The sequence below is a fragment of the Canis lupus genome, chromosome 28 (assembly GCF_011100685.1).
Source record: "Canis lupus familiaris isolate Mischka breed German Shepherd chromosome 28, alternate assembly UU_Cfam_GSD_1.0, whole genome shotgun sequence".
In the NCBI taxonomy this organism is placed as follows: domain Eukaryota; kingdom Metazoa; phylum Chordata; class Mammalia; order Carnivora; family Canidae; genus Canis; species Canis lupus.
Window position 1 is genome coordinate 8673056 of NC_049249.1, and position 14212 is coordinate 8687267.

Genomic DNA, 14212 nt, shown 5'->3' on the forward strand with positions numbered 1-14212 from the left:
AACACATTAAGTGATCATCAAAAACACACTAACAAAATCACAGTCAGCATGTTTTCTCCTTAGAACAATTCAGGAATACAAATCAAGACCAAATCTAGATCAACTGGCACTTTGTATTTCCAAACCTAGGGCTTCCTAAAGCAGACTTCTCAGAGCAAATAGTGACCAATGGCAGGCCTGACACAGCGGGGCTGGCTACTACCTCCGGCTCAACTCTGGCTTGAGCGCTGCCGAGCCTTCAGAGGGGGCTCCGGCCATCAGGTGGGCCGCAAATCTCCGCACAATGGGATGGTAATGTCTCTGAAGGACAAACAGGACAACCACATTTTGCACGTCAGTAATTTATAAAAGACCAACCACAGCAAAGATATTCTTTAATAAACACTATTTCTTAAAATCACAGATACGTATGTAATTCACAGTAATCACATACCGAAAGAAAAAATACTCTTTGCTCACATGATTACATTAATCTGATGACCAAGTTACCAGTGACATAGCTTAGTCTAGCTTTTACAGTATGAAAAGAGTAATCTAAAAGCAATTTCTCTTTTAGAGTGGAAAAAGTTAGCTTACAACAGGTTTCCTGAGACATATCTGCTATAAGTCTCCCTTAAGGACACAGGCCACCCTCTTGAAACTGAGAGGCAACTTGTCTCATTGGGTGGGGCCATATGCAGATCTTCTATTCTGAATAGTGTTGGGGAAAGATTTCAATAATTTTTCTAAACTTCACCCCACAAAACTGCCATTTTCCACTTTCCTAGAAAATGTACCTCAACATCTTTAAGACCAAAGTGAAATGTAGACTATTAAAACAAGAATTCTACAAAAAGCCATCCCAGAACAAAATTATATTGAGGATTCTGGGAAATAACTACTTGGGGAAAAACTGAAAAACACTGCTCACAGAAAAAAGGTCATCCTTACCTGCAGTGCATGCAATTCCCAAAGCGCAGTGTTCTGAGCATTACAGTACTCGGGCTCATCCAACTCAGGAAGGAAAACCCCACTGCCCTGAGATTCGTTGTCAAGTAATAGATCTGTTTTTGGGAAAGTCTGCAAAAATGCCACATAAAAAGAATTAAATTCATATTCATAAAGAATATTAGGTTCTGTATTTTCATTTCTGTTTAAATTTAATTTGAAAAAAAATTAAAATAAATTTAATTTGATTTTATGCTTATATGAAGAGCTATATGCGGGGCACCTGGCAAGCTCAGTGGGTGGAGGAGTGACTCTTGATCTTGGGGTCATGAATTCAAGCCCCACATTGGGTATGGATAGAGCCTACTTAAAAAATAAAATATTTTTTAAAAAGAGCTATGAACACATGTACTTTATAGCTGTATTTATACTGACACAGAAATGTGTTCGTCAACATTGTAACACTAAAAAAAAAGTTGAATAACGTATATCTTAAAAAAATTGTGTTGTTGCCCGGGTGGCTCAGCAGTTTAGCGCCGCCTTCAGCCCAGGGTGGGATCCTGGAGACCTGAAATCAAGTCCCGCGTTGGGCTCCCTGCATGGAACCTGCTTTTCCCTCTGCCTGTGTCTCTCATGAATAAATAAATAAGATCTTTAAAAAAAAAAAAAAAAAAGTTGTCTTGTCTATGTGTGCTGTATGTGTTTATATGTGAATAAAAAAAGTCTGCTGGAAGAAGAAAACTCCCCAAATGGTAAATGGTTACCTCTGCAGAGTGTCAACAGGGGTAGGAATGCTTTCTTTTTGTAATTTTATATACTTCTTTTCTCTCTGGATTTTGCCGTTAATCACAGTAATAACACAAATAGGGAAAAAAAGATGCAAACAAGACAGCACTGTTATATTACCAGAACTTAGCTATACTCCTTTGTATCATTACTTACGTGCATTAATATTCTGTTGGTTGCTAAAATGCCAATGCTTGAATTTGGAAGAACGTGAAGAGCAAGGGTACAAAGACGCTTGATGAAGGCAAGGGCTCTCTGCTGAGAAACCTGCTTTCTGCGCTTAGTTAGCATGACATCAAGGCACTGGAGTACAATCTCAACATCTTCATTGGTAGCACCTAAAACAGCGGATATACCCTTCAGGGCTGTTCTCATTGCGTTTTTTTTTTTTTTTTAATTCAATTAGCAACATATTAGTTTCAGATACAGAATTCAATAATTCATTGGTTGCATGTAATACCCAATGCTCATCACATCACATGCCCTCCTTAATGCCCATCACCCAATTACCCCATTCCATCCCGCAACATTCCCTCCAGCAACCCTCAGTTTGTTTCCTATAGTTAAGAGTCTCTCATGGTTTGTCTCCCTGATTTCTTTCGACTCCATTTTCCCCTCCTTCCCCTATGATCCTCTGCTTTGTTTCTTAAACTCCACTTGAATGAGGGATGCCTGAGTGGTTCAGTGGTTGAGCGTCTGCCTTTGGCCCAGGGCATGATCCTGGGGTCCTGGGATCAAGTCTCACATCAGGATCCTGCATGGAACCTGCTTCTCCCTCTGCCTGTGTCTCTGCCTCTCTTTCTGTGTGTCTCTCATGAATAAATAAAAATCTTAAAAAAAAAAAAAACTCTACATGAGTGAAACCATATAACTGTCTTTCTCTTACTGACAATTCTAAGCATAATACCCTCCAGTTACATCCACATCAGTATAAACAGTAGGTAATCGACCTTTCTGATGGCTGAGTAGTATTCCATTGTATATATAACCACATCTTTTTTTATCCATTCATCTGGCAATGGACACCTCAGCTCTTTCCAGTTTGGCTATTGTGGGTATTACTGCTATAAACACTGGGTTGCAGGTGCCCCTTTGGATCACTATCTTTGTACTTTGGGGGTAATACGTAGTTTTATTACTTTTCCATTACATAACTTCACTGCACTCCAGATAAACCCAAGCTGAACTGTCATACCTGTCCCAAATCATTTCCCTAACCAATGAGGTAGTGCTATACTACTCATGAGACAGAGAGGGTTGTACTACAGCTCCAGTCAATTCCAGAAATTCTCTCTCCAATTCTTATGAAACATTAAATATAGATGTGTGGTCCTCAGAGGCCAACATTTTAACACACCAATTCTGATTTCTCATTTTTCATTGTTATACCAGTCACAAGATATTCTTAAAAGATAAGTATTTATTAAAAACACATTATCATGGGATCCCTGGGTGGCACAGCGGTTTGGCGCCTGCTTTGGCCCAGGGCGCGATCCTGGAGACCCGGGATCGAATCCCACAACGGGCTCCCGGTGCATGGAGCCTGCTTCTCCCTCTGCCTGTGTCTCTGCCTCTCTCTCTCTCTCTCTCTGTGACTATCATAAATAAAAAAAAATAAAATAAAATAAAATAAAATAAAATAAAATAAAATAAAATAAAATAAAATAAAGTGTCTAAAAAAAAAAAAGACACATTATCAAAATGTACATACCTGCATGTAACTTAAACAGTGTTTTATATAGATGTGTATAGAATTTCATCGGATCAATATTCAGAACATCACCTTTGAAATTACAACAAACAATTAGGTATGTTACAGCCTCCACAGGTAAAGCAAACAAAACTTGATTAAGAAAATATCTTACCTTGCCCAGAAAGAATATGAAAAGCAGTCTGTACACAGTGAAGGCTTTCTCGATAGCTTAGGTCCTTCAAAAAAAAAAAAAAAAAAGAGAGAGAGAGAGAGAGAGAGAGAGAAAAGGACATTAAGGATAATAATCAGCATTTGTATCTTAAAAAGTAATTCATTAATAGAGTTACTTACACCAGACTCAATGAGAGTATGAAGTACTACTAATAAATCATCAAAAAACTCCACATTTATAAGGTGAGCAAACCTAGAATCAAACAGATTCTAGTTAATCGGTGACCTAAAAGCAGAAATAAAACAGCTAGGAATTAATTTTGACTTTAAAGGCATATTTGTAATATTCCTTATTTCAATGTTAGTTCCAATGGAGATATTGGTAATTATTGATACTTTTTATTAATTGAAAATGGTCTTTATGACAATTCATCCACAGCTGGACACTATACTCTTTTTTTTTTTTTTTTTTTGTAAATTTTTATTTATTTATGATAGTCACAGAGAGAGAGAGAGGCAGAGACACAGGCAGAGGGAGAAGCAGGCTCCATGCACCGGGAGCCCGACGTGGGATTCGATCCCGGGTCTCCAGGATCGCGCCCCGGGCCAAAGGCAGGCGCCAAACCGCTGCGCCACCCAGGGATCCCTGGACACTATACTCTATGCTCAGCAGGAATATATAAGAGGCACTAAATAAACTGAAAATATTTCAGGAATATTTCTGCCCTACAAAACAAGTTCTTAAAAATGAACAATGCCCCAAGGAAAGTTTATCAGCTACCGAGCTGTTCTAACTCATAAAAGGGCCAAAAGCATCAGCTTCTGGGAAAACGGGAAGCAGGAAAAAGGGAAAGGAGGAGAGACTTTTACAGGAATATGGAAAAAATATTTACTAAAGCTTTAAAAATAAAATGGAAAGAATATTGGACATACAGTCTAATTCAAGTTCTGCAATTACTTGCCTATGTGATCCTTTTCAGTCCTGGGCCTCTGTTTCTAGGAATAATTGAGATCACTCAGTAGAGTTATAGGAAGAATAATCTGATCTACTAAAGGTGAGAGCACTTTGTAGCGTATAAAATACTAGGCATTGAAGTACTTAAAGATTTTTCAGTATTAGTGCAAGAGCCTTTGACACTATGTAAATCTCAGAACAAGAAAGAATCTTAAAAGTGATATATTCTCCATGTACCAGTATGGCTTTTTTGTGAAGCAACTGGGCAGTATTTATCAAAATTTTAAAAGAGCAGACCCTCTGACCTGCCGACAATATATGCACACAAGCGCATGAAGATATTTTCAGTGCAGCACAGGGCACAGGCCAAATAAAAGTATTATTGATCCATAAAATGGAATATCCCAAATGTTAAAAAAAAAAAAAAAAAGTGGACATAATCATGCCAACATGAAAAGTTACCCAAAGTAACCATTTTATCAACAAGGAAAATACAAAGTACAGAGCAGCATACAGAGCATGATTCTACCTGTGTGACAAAAAGACAGACTCATGTACATATCTAGGAGTAGAATTTGTCATTTTTAATTTTATATTCTTTTGAACCATCTGAATTTTTAAAGTAAGAATGTATAATTAAAAACTTTTTAAAATAAAGGAATTGGTCATTGAAAAACAAACAGTAAGTCCTATCCAATGTAGGAATAGTCCCTTGTCTGACCAATCTCTCTTCAAATCTTTTCAGTAACAAGGCCCAATTACTTTTTTTTTAAATTTTAGTTATTTATTCATGAGAGACATACAGAGAGACGCAGAGACATAGGCAGAGGGAGAAGCAGGCTCCATGCAGGGTGCTCAATGCGAGACTCGATCCTAGAACTCCGGGATCATGCCCTGAGCCAAAGGCAGACACTCAACCACTGACCCATGCAGGTGTCCCAGCCAAATTACTTTAAAATCCCATTGCCAAATAGCTACAATCATTAGGAAGACATTTCTTATACTAAACAGAACTTGCCTTTTCTCTCTTCCAACCATATATCCTATTTCTAAAGCTGTGCTATCCAACAATGACAGGTACTAGCACTTGCAGCTATTAGGCATTTAAAATGGGGCTAGTCCAACTGAGATACCCTGTCAGTGTGAAATATTCTCATCAGTTTTTATGAAAAAAAGAACATCAAATATCTCAATAAGTACTGACTGTACATCAAAATATTTTAGATAAACTGAGTTTAATATATTAAAATACATTAAAATTAATTGCACGAGTTTTTTTTTACCTTTTTAATGTGGATAACAGAAAACTTTAAATTCCAGAAGTGGTTTACAATATAGTTCCACTGCACTAGCCTACAGGATACTACCTCAAATATCTGGAAAACTATCACAACCACCATTATTCTAGTTCACTATACCACCCCAACAGGCTCACCAGAACACACTGAGAGATTTCTCTTTACAAAAGAAAAGACTGCACAGGACTCGAGAAATGATGTGCAAGCAGGATTAGAAGACTCAGGAGTCGCCTACATGGACCACACAAGAGTCTGACAGTGGGTCAGACCACAGTGCAGACAAAACAGTCTGAGACAAACCTCTGCAACCTAAAACATAGTCAGCAGAAGGAGTTACTGAAGGAGATTTAAAAAAGAAAAGATTTGAGATGAGAAAACTAAAAAGACAGCGTTATGAAGAGTTTCAAGGAAAGGCTGGTGACAAACAGAAATGGAAAAGGACCCGGGGTCAGCATGAGTGAACCTTCGTTAAAAGTCATGGGTTTTTTTATTTATTTGGAAAGAGTCTAAAAGGCGTCAACCTACACAGCCCTTACTTGGCAAGGCCTTCTAGAACTGCTGGCAGGAGAGGTGACCTCTGGGCCTTCTTCAATATTCTGAAGTAGGTTACAAACACAATATTCAGAGTCTCTGTGTGCTGGCAGAAGAAGCAGACAAAATGACTTGTGAGTATAACCCCGTCTCCTTTCTTCCGAGTTTCCACAACAAGGATGGTGAAAGCTCAACCTTCTGTCCCCTCCCCACCCTCTCCACAATCCAACAGAACAGGATGAAGCTATGTGCCCTGTGATGTCACGAGACCAGCAATGATCACATCAAAGCCTCAGGACTTAAACCCAGATTCTACAACCACAAGTTGCAACAATAGCCTCTAGTTAAAACCCTTTCATAAAACATTTTAAAAGCGTGAGAGAATGTGAACTGCCTACCAGTTTAAGTTTTCTCTCTGTGCTCTCTGAAGCTTCTGCCTCCAGAAGCTCTCGCTCTAGTTTCTCTTCTGCTTTCTTCCACTGTAAAGAGACAGGGAAAAGGAGAGTAAGAGCATACAGCACTGAGTGAAAATGCACGCTTCAGAGGCAGAATACTAAGTATCCCGAAATACACACCACAAATGTCTGTGAATACAAACACAAGTCAAATGTACACAGACCTGGAGAGGTGGCTAACCCCAACCACAGAGAGGACAGCGCTGCCTCTAGGGAGGACGGTGAGAACAAGACTGGGGAGAGGGACACGGGGACTCTTAACTATCGTCAATGGTTTCTTCTCATGAATGGAACTGAGGGAAGTCTACAAATATCTGCTCGTTGTGAAAGGTACATACGTGGGATACTTATTCTCTGGAGTTTTCTCTAATTTAAGTTTTTTCAAAAGAAAAAAAAAAAAAAGGAACACATGGAGCCCTTATTGTTAAATCATCTATACCATGGAAATTAGTCATCAACGATACTTCCTTAACACGTTTATATACAATGCATAAAACCAGATACTAGAGAGAAATTCAACAAAGTAATCAGTTTTTCCACATCCTTATGCTGTATGAGCAGCAAATAATGGTTACTCAGCTGCCTGACATGCAGGGACCAACTGAGAAAGGGTTTCCTGCCCTCATGCAAGTTAAGGAGCTGCCATGTTCTTAGAGGGCCCTCTGTTTCCACACCACAGCTATGTACATGCTGTTTCTAACAGGATATCCCAATCTATTTTAGGATATTGGGTATATTAGGATACCCAATCTATAAATAATTAAAATATTTACCTTCATTTGTTTCCAATCATTAAGTCTACTTTGGTATTTCTATCCCCTTTTCAAAATTTGTTAGATACATTCAAAGATGGATATCCCTGAAAATTTTTTGTTTTGTTTTTATAAGCAATTTGATAACCCTAATTAAATACTTAGAAATGTTCTGAGAATAACAATGCTGGTGGTAGTCATTAATGTTTATAAAGCATGCCCAGGGTCACGCACTTACTAAATGCTTTACCTACATCATCTTATTAAAATGCACAGTGACCCACAAGGTATGTGCTGTTACTAGCTCCATTTCTCAAAATTAAAAAATGTTACCAAAGTTTCATACTAAATAAACAAGGGCTGGAATTTCAACCTAGGTTTCAAATAAAAGCCAAAACAGAAACATTAACAAAAACCTACTTTGTTGCCAACTTTACATGATTATCGCCTTCCTGTCAAGGAAGGGATCTCAGAATCACAATGAATCTAAGACAATCTGAAGAGCAAAAAAAAAATAAATAAAAAGCCAACACTTCAAAGAAATTTTTTAATTGTTCTTTTTGCCAATGAATTGTCAGTTTAATTAAGTTAATAAAGCACTTCTTGGGATCCCTGGGTGGCGCAGCGGTTTGGCGCCTGCCTTTGGCCCAGGGCACGATCCTGGAGACCCAGGATCGAATCCCACATCGGGCTCCCGGTGCATGGAGCCTGCTTCTCCCTCTGCCTGTGTCTCTGCCTCTCTCTCTCTCTGTGACTATCATAAATAAATAAAAAATTTAAAAAATATATAAAAAGAAGGATATAAATTTAAAAAAAAAAAAAGCACTTCTTTGCAATAACTGGGAAAAATAAAATTTTCTAAATATCAGGTTTTGACATATTTGTATTTATGATTTAAATATCTATGCCTGGGGGCAGCCCGGGTGGCTCGGCAGCGCTAAACCGCCGTCAGCCCAGGGCCTGATCCTGGGGTCCCGGGATCGAGTCCCACGTTGGGCTCCCTGCATGGAGCCTGCTTCTCCCTCTGCCTGTGTCTCTGCCTCTCTCTCTCTGTGTCTCTCATGAATAAATAAAAATCTTAAAAAAAAACTATAAAAAAAATAAATATTAAAAATAAATATCTCTGCCTGTGCCTATACTATGATTTTATTTTTTATTTTTATTTTTTTTATACTATGGTTTTAATTTCAAGTCAAACAAAAAAGGAAATCAACCAAACCTTTCTCTGCATTCTTGATAGAGTTTTTCTCTTTTCCTTGAAAGTCATGAACTTTTTTGGTTTATTAATGTCCTCTGTATCTTTTTTCACTTCTAATTCCTTGATTCTTAAGCACAAGAATGTCTTTAACATCTAATATGAAGAAAACACAATAAAGAGCTTAATATTCATATTTCCCTCAAAATCTTTACACAGAAAAAGCATTCAAAAAGGTTTTTCTTCCTTTGTACCAAAACAAAAACACCTATGACACATCTTTTATCACCTTTCACACAACGCTAAACATATCTTATTGCTAAACATATTTGGTGATCTGTGTCTAGAAAAGAATACTAGTATTTGGCTAGATATACATAATGTTATTTTGCAGTGTAATGAGTACAAGGACGAGATAACACATTACCTGGCATCGGTAGATAGAATTACAAAGAGCGGACAGGCCAGAAAAAGGTTTGGACCAGTATGGGAGGAGAGGATGTAAATCAGATATTTCTAAACCAGCTTTAATTTACCAAACCAGCCTCTATTTTGCAGTTAGGAGTTCTAATCTTCATCTTTTCCCCCCCAATTAAAAACAAAAAACAAAACAAAAAAAAACACGTAGACCAATGTTGTTAACTTTAAGTTATTCGTCTCCAACTTCACCAAGAAACCAAGTTTCTGGTTCACTAGTCTAGAGTAGGGCCCTGTAATTTGTATTTCTAATTCCCAGCTGATGGTGGTCCAGGAACACAATGAAACTACTGCCTTAAGCCATTCAAAAAATCCAGAAACTAACGTAGAAATTGGTGTTTTGTGTACCACAGCAATCACCCAAACACAAAGACAAAAGGGGTTCAAATCCTAATTTTCTCTGGAAGAAACCATTCTACTGACCTCCTTCAGTCACAGCAGCATTCTTGGAAAAAAACACGTGAGAACTATTGGTTTGTGTTATTTTGATGCTCCATTATGTATATTTGGGAGAAAGTGGAATATTTCAGTTTACAGGGCTTAAAGCACAGAATGGAAACAAGAAAGAATTAAAAGCAGAAGAGCAAACAGGAAGTCTGCTAGGAACCAGAAAGGGCAATATGAGTATTCTGTAGGTATTCTATGTGCTCATAAGCTATCATGCACCAAATAAAAAAATAACTCCAGATTAAAGATGGTCAACTAATCTTTGTCAAGGGCACCAAGAATACAATGCAGAAAAGACAGTCTCTTCAAATAAATGGTGCTGGGAAAACTGGGTATCCACATGCAAAAGAATGAAACTGGACCTTCTGTTACACCACTCAAAAAATTAAAGTGAAATGGATTAAAGACATAAATATAAGACCCGAAACCATAAAACTCCTAGAACAACACATAGAGAAAAAGCTCCTTGGCACTGGTCTTAGCAATGATTTTTTGGATAGGACACCAAAAAGCACAAGCAACAAAAGCAAAAATAAACAAATGGGACTGGGACACCTGGGTGGCTCAGTCAGTTAAGCGTCTACCGTTGGCTCAGGTCATGATCCCAGGACCCTGGGATCCAGTCTTGCATTGGGCTCCCTGCTCAGCGGAGTCTGTTTCTCTCTGCCCTCCCCCTGCTGTGCTCCTTCTCTCTCTCTCTCTCTCAAATAAAATCTTTAATAAATAAATAAACAAGTGGGACTACAATAAACTAAACAGTTCCTGCACAGCAAAGGAAACCATCAACAAAATAAAAAGACAACTACTAAATGGGAGAAAATATTTGCAAGCCACATATCTAAGATAATATCCAAAATATATGAGGAACTCCTACAACTCAATGGCAAAAAACAAATAACCTGATTCAAAAAATGAGCAAAAGACCTGAATAGACATTTTTCAAAAAAAGACATACAACAAATGGCCAGTAGATGTACAAAACAGTGTTCAGTAGCACTAATCATCAGGGAAATGTAAACCAAAACTACAATGAAAAGTCAACTCACACCTGTTAGAATGGCTGTTATCAAAAAGATAATAGGGGCGCCTTGCTGACTCATTCAGAGGAGACAGCAACTCTTGATTTTGGGGTTATGAGTTCAAGCACAACACTGGGTGTAGAAATTACTTAAATAAATATACTTTTAAAAAAAGGTAAGAGAAAATAAGTATTAGGATATGAAGAAAAGGAAACCCTTGTATGCTGCTAGTAGGAATGCAAACTGGTACAGCTATGGAAAACAGCACAGAAACTTCAGAAAATTAAAACAGAATTATCATATGATCTAGTAGTCCCACTTTTCTGGGTATATATCCGAAGGAAATGAAATCAGTATCTCAAAGAAATATGTGCACTTCCACGTTCATTGCAGCATTATTCACAATACAAAGATATGGAAACAGCCTATGTATCCATTAAAAGATCAATGAATAGAGAACCTGTGTTATATACATACAATGGAATATTATTCAGCCACTAAAAAAGAAGGATCCTACCATCTGTGATCAGAAATGAACCCAGAGGACATTCTAAGTGTAATAAGCTAAAGAGAGACAAACAAATACTGTACAATCTCACTTACATGGGGAATCTGAAAAAGTCAGATGTATACTAAAACAGTGGTTGCTGGGGGATGTGGGAAATATCAGAAATATCAGTCAAAGGATACAAACTTTCAGTTATAAGATAAATAAGCTCTGGGGGTTCTAATTTATAGCACAGTAATTAGTTAATAAAATTGTATTGTATAATCTGAAATATGCTAAGAGTAAATCTTCAGGATTCTCACCACAGAAAAAAGGTGAGAAGTGATAGATTTGTGATAGAGAGGTGATAATTTGACTGTGGTAATCATTTCACAATGTGTGTGTGTGTGTGTATATATGTGTGTGTATATATATAATCATGTTGTATAAATTTAAAACACATTGTACAGCCTAAATATAAAACAAAACAAAAAAAAAACCCAACACATTAAAGAACGTACTTTATATTCTAACATCACTAAAATTAAGTGTTTCCCTCTGTGCAAGTTTCACATATAAGCCATATTATCTGATCACTCTACAGTTCTCACTAACGACGCTAAGTATTTTCTCTTTAAGCCCAATATTTTTAACATTGTCCTATTGAAATTATCAGCTTTAAGGAACAAAAGAGAATTAATAGCAAACAAAGACTTGAAATTAGGAAATAAAACCGTAGAAAACATCAGCTTCACAATTAAAACTACAGGACTAAAAATGAAATTCATAAAAATATGTAAGACCCAAATGAAGACAATTATAAAATTTCACTTAAGAACATAAATGAAGGCTTAAATAATGGCAAGATATATATTCTCTTTTTGTTGTTTTTTTTGTTTTGTTTTGTTTTTTTTGTTTGTTTTGTTTTGTTTTGTTTTGTTTTGTTTTGTTTAAGATACATATTCTCAAATAGAAAAAAGTCAATTCTGGGGCGCCTGGGTGGCTCAGTTCGTTAAGCATCTGCCTTCGGCTCAGTTCATGATCTCAGGGTCCTGGGATGGAGCCGCCTTCTGGGCTCCCTGCTCAGTGGGGAATCTGCTTCTCCCTCTCCTTCTGCCCCTTCCCTGCTTCTGCTCTTTCTCTCATTATCTCTCAAATAAATAAAATCTTAAAAAAAGAAAAAAAAAGTCAATTCTGTAAATAATTCTCCCAATCTAATCTATAGTTTGAATCAATTCCAATCAGAATCTCTATGTGAACTATTTTGAGAGGACAAATAAAAAAATCTCATTCTAAATTCCATCTGAAGTAATATATAAAAAGTAATTTAAAATATTTTGGAGGAAAAAAAGGGGGCCAATGTCTTTTATCAGTAACGCCCATTTTGATCAGTACCATCCTACCAAGTATACTATATAGATGTACTATACTACACATTATAGATATACAGCTACAGTTATTAAAAATAGTGTATTACTGGGACGCCTTGGTGGCTCAGTGGTTGAGAACCTGCCTTTGGCTCAGGGCATGATCCCGGGGTCTGGGAGCAAGTGCCACACTGGGCTCCTTGTGGGTAGCCTCCTTCTCACTTTGCCTCTCCCTCCCTCTCTCTCTCTTTCTGTCTTTCATGAATAAATAAAATCTTTTAAAAAATAGTGTATTACTTACAGGGGATTAACTGACTCAACAGAACAGAAAGAGTTCAAAATAAAATTCTGTGTAGGGATTTAAAATAAAATAAAGGCAGCATTTTAAATCAGCAGCAAAATGAAAATGGTATTGGAGTAACTGGCTATCCATTTCATTTTTTTCCCTTTTTTTTTTTTTTTAAAGATTTTATTTATTTATTCATGAGATACACAGAGAGAAGGAGAGAGAGGCAGAGACACAGGCAGAGGGAGAAGCAGGCTCCATGAAGGGAGCCCGACGTAGGACTTGATCCAGGGACTCCGGGATCATGCCCTGGGCCGAAGGCAGGCGCTAAACCACTGAGCCACCCAGGGATCCCGGCTATCCATTTCAAAAAGTATATGCATATACAAAGTATATGCGATTATACCATAAACACACACAAAAAGTCAAATAGATTATTCAAAAATAAAAAATGAACATTCTTCTAGAAGGAGAAAATCTATAATCCTAGGATTAAAGAAGTCCTTCCATGAATGACAAAAATATAATCTCATATAGAAAGGGGGAAAAAATTACAGTCAATTAAAATGTAAAACTTCTTTAAGACAAAAAAGACAATACAAAATTAAATGGTAGAGCAACAAACAAATACTTGCGACTTACATAACCAAAACTTATTATCCTTATATGCAATGTAACCTCAACAAACACACCCAGCTTTTGTTTCTTTTATTCACTATTTTATATACTCAGGACCTAGAAGAGTGCCTAGTACATAGCTGATACTTATTGAAAGGAGTATCAAAAAAAGCATTATGTCATTAAAACAAATACCTGAGGAGAAAAACTAGCAGCAATATAAATGGGTAAAAAAATTCAAATGACTAATAAGTATATGGAAGTAAAACTTCACCAATAAAGACGTACAAACAAAATATATATATGAAAACACACAGAATTATTTACCCACCAGACTAACAAGGACTAAATGGCAGAAACATTTAGCATTTGGTAGGTTGTTCTCAATGTGAGAACATAGTGATAAAATGTATTTGCAGGACAATGTGGCATTACCTCTCAAATTTATGAATGTGTATACTGTTGGATCCAACATCTAAAGTTTAAAAATTTAATCCAGGGACACCTGGGTGGCTCAGTGGTTGAGCATCTCCCTTCAGCTCGGGTCATGATCCTACTTCTCCCTCTGCCTATGTCTCTCTCTGTCTCTCATGAATAAATAAGTAAAATCTTTAAAAGTAATAACAATTAAAGGAAACTACAGCAGACATTAAAAAGAATGAGATATGAGATCATCCCATACAACACAAAATGCAAACAGCTCCAGAACAACGTCCATAGAATAAATGCATTTCTATTCTAAAATCTA

At 37.0% G+C, this 14212-nt stretch overlaps 1 protein-coding gene across 1 annotated transcript in view; it reads right to left on the minus strand.

The window, feature by feature from the left end:
• Window positions 1-14212, minus strand: part of NOC3L (NOC3 like DNA replication regulator) — a 35943-nt gene that overhangs the window by 6640 nt on the left and 15091 nt on the right. The window contains exons 11-19 of the mRNA XM_038578232.1: window positions 8788-8919; window positions 6760-6840; window positions 6367-6467; window positions 3758-3830; window positions 3579-3642; window positions 3425-3496; window positions 1870-2051; window positions 931-1059; window positions 203-300 (exon numbers count right to left, since the gene is read on the minus strand). Of these exons, the coding sequence (XP_038434160.1) occupies window positions 203-300; window positions 931-1059; window positions 1870-2051; window positions 3425-3496; window positions 3579-3642; window positions 3758-3830; window positions 6367-6467; window positions 6760-6840; window positions 8788-8919 (932 nt within the window). The remainder of the gene's footprint in view (window positions 1-202; window positions 301-930; window positions 1060-1869; window positions 2052-3424; window positions 3497-3578; window positions 3643-3757; window positions 3831-6366; window positions 6468-6759; window positions 6841-8787; window positions 8920-14212) is intronic.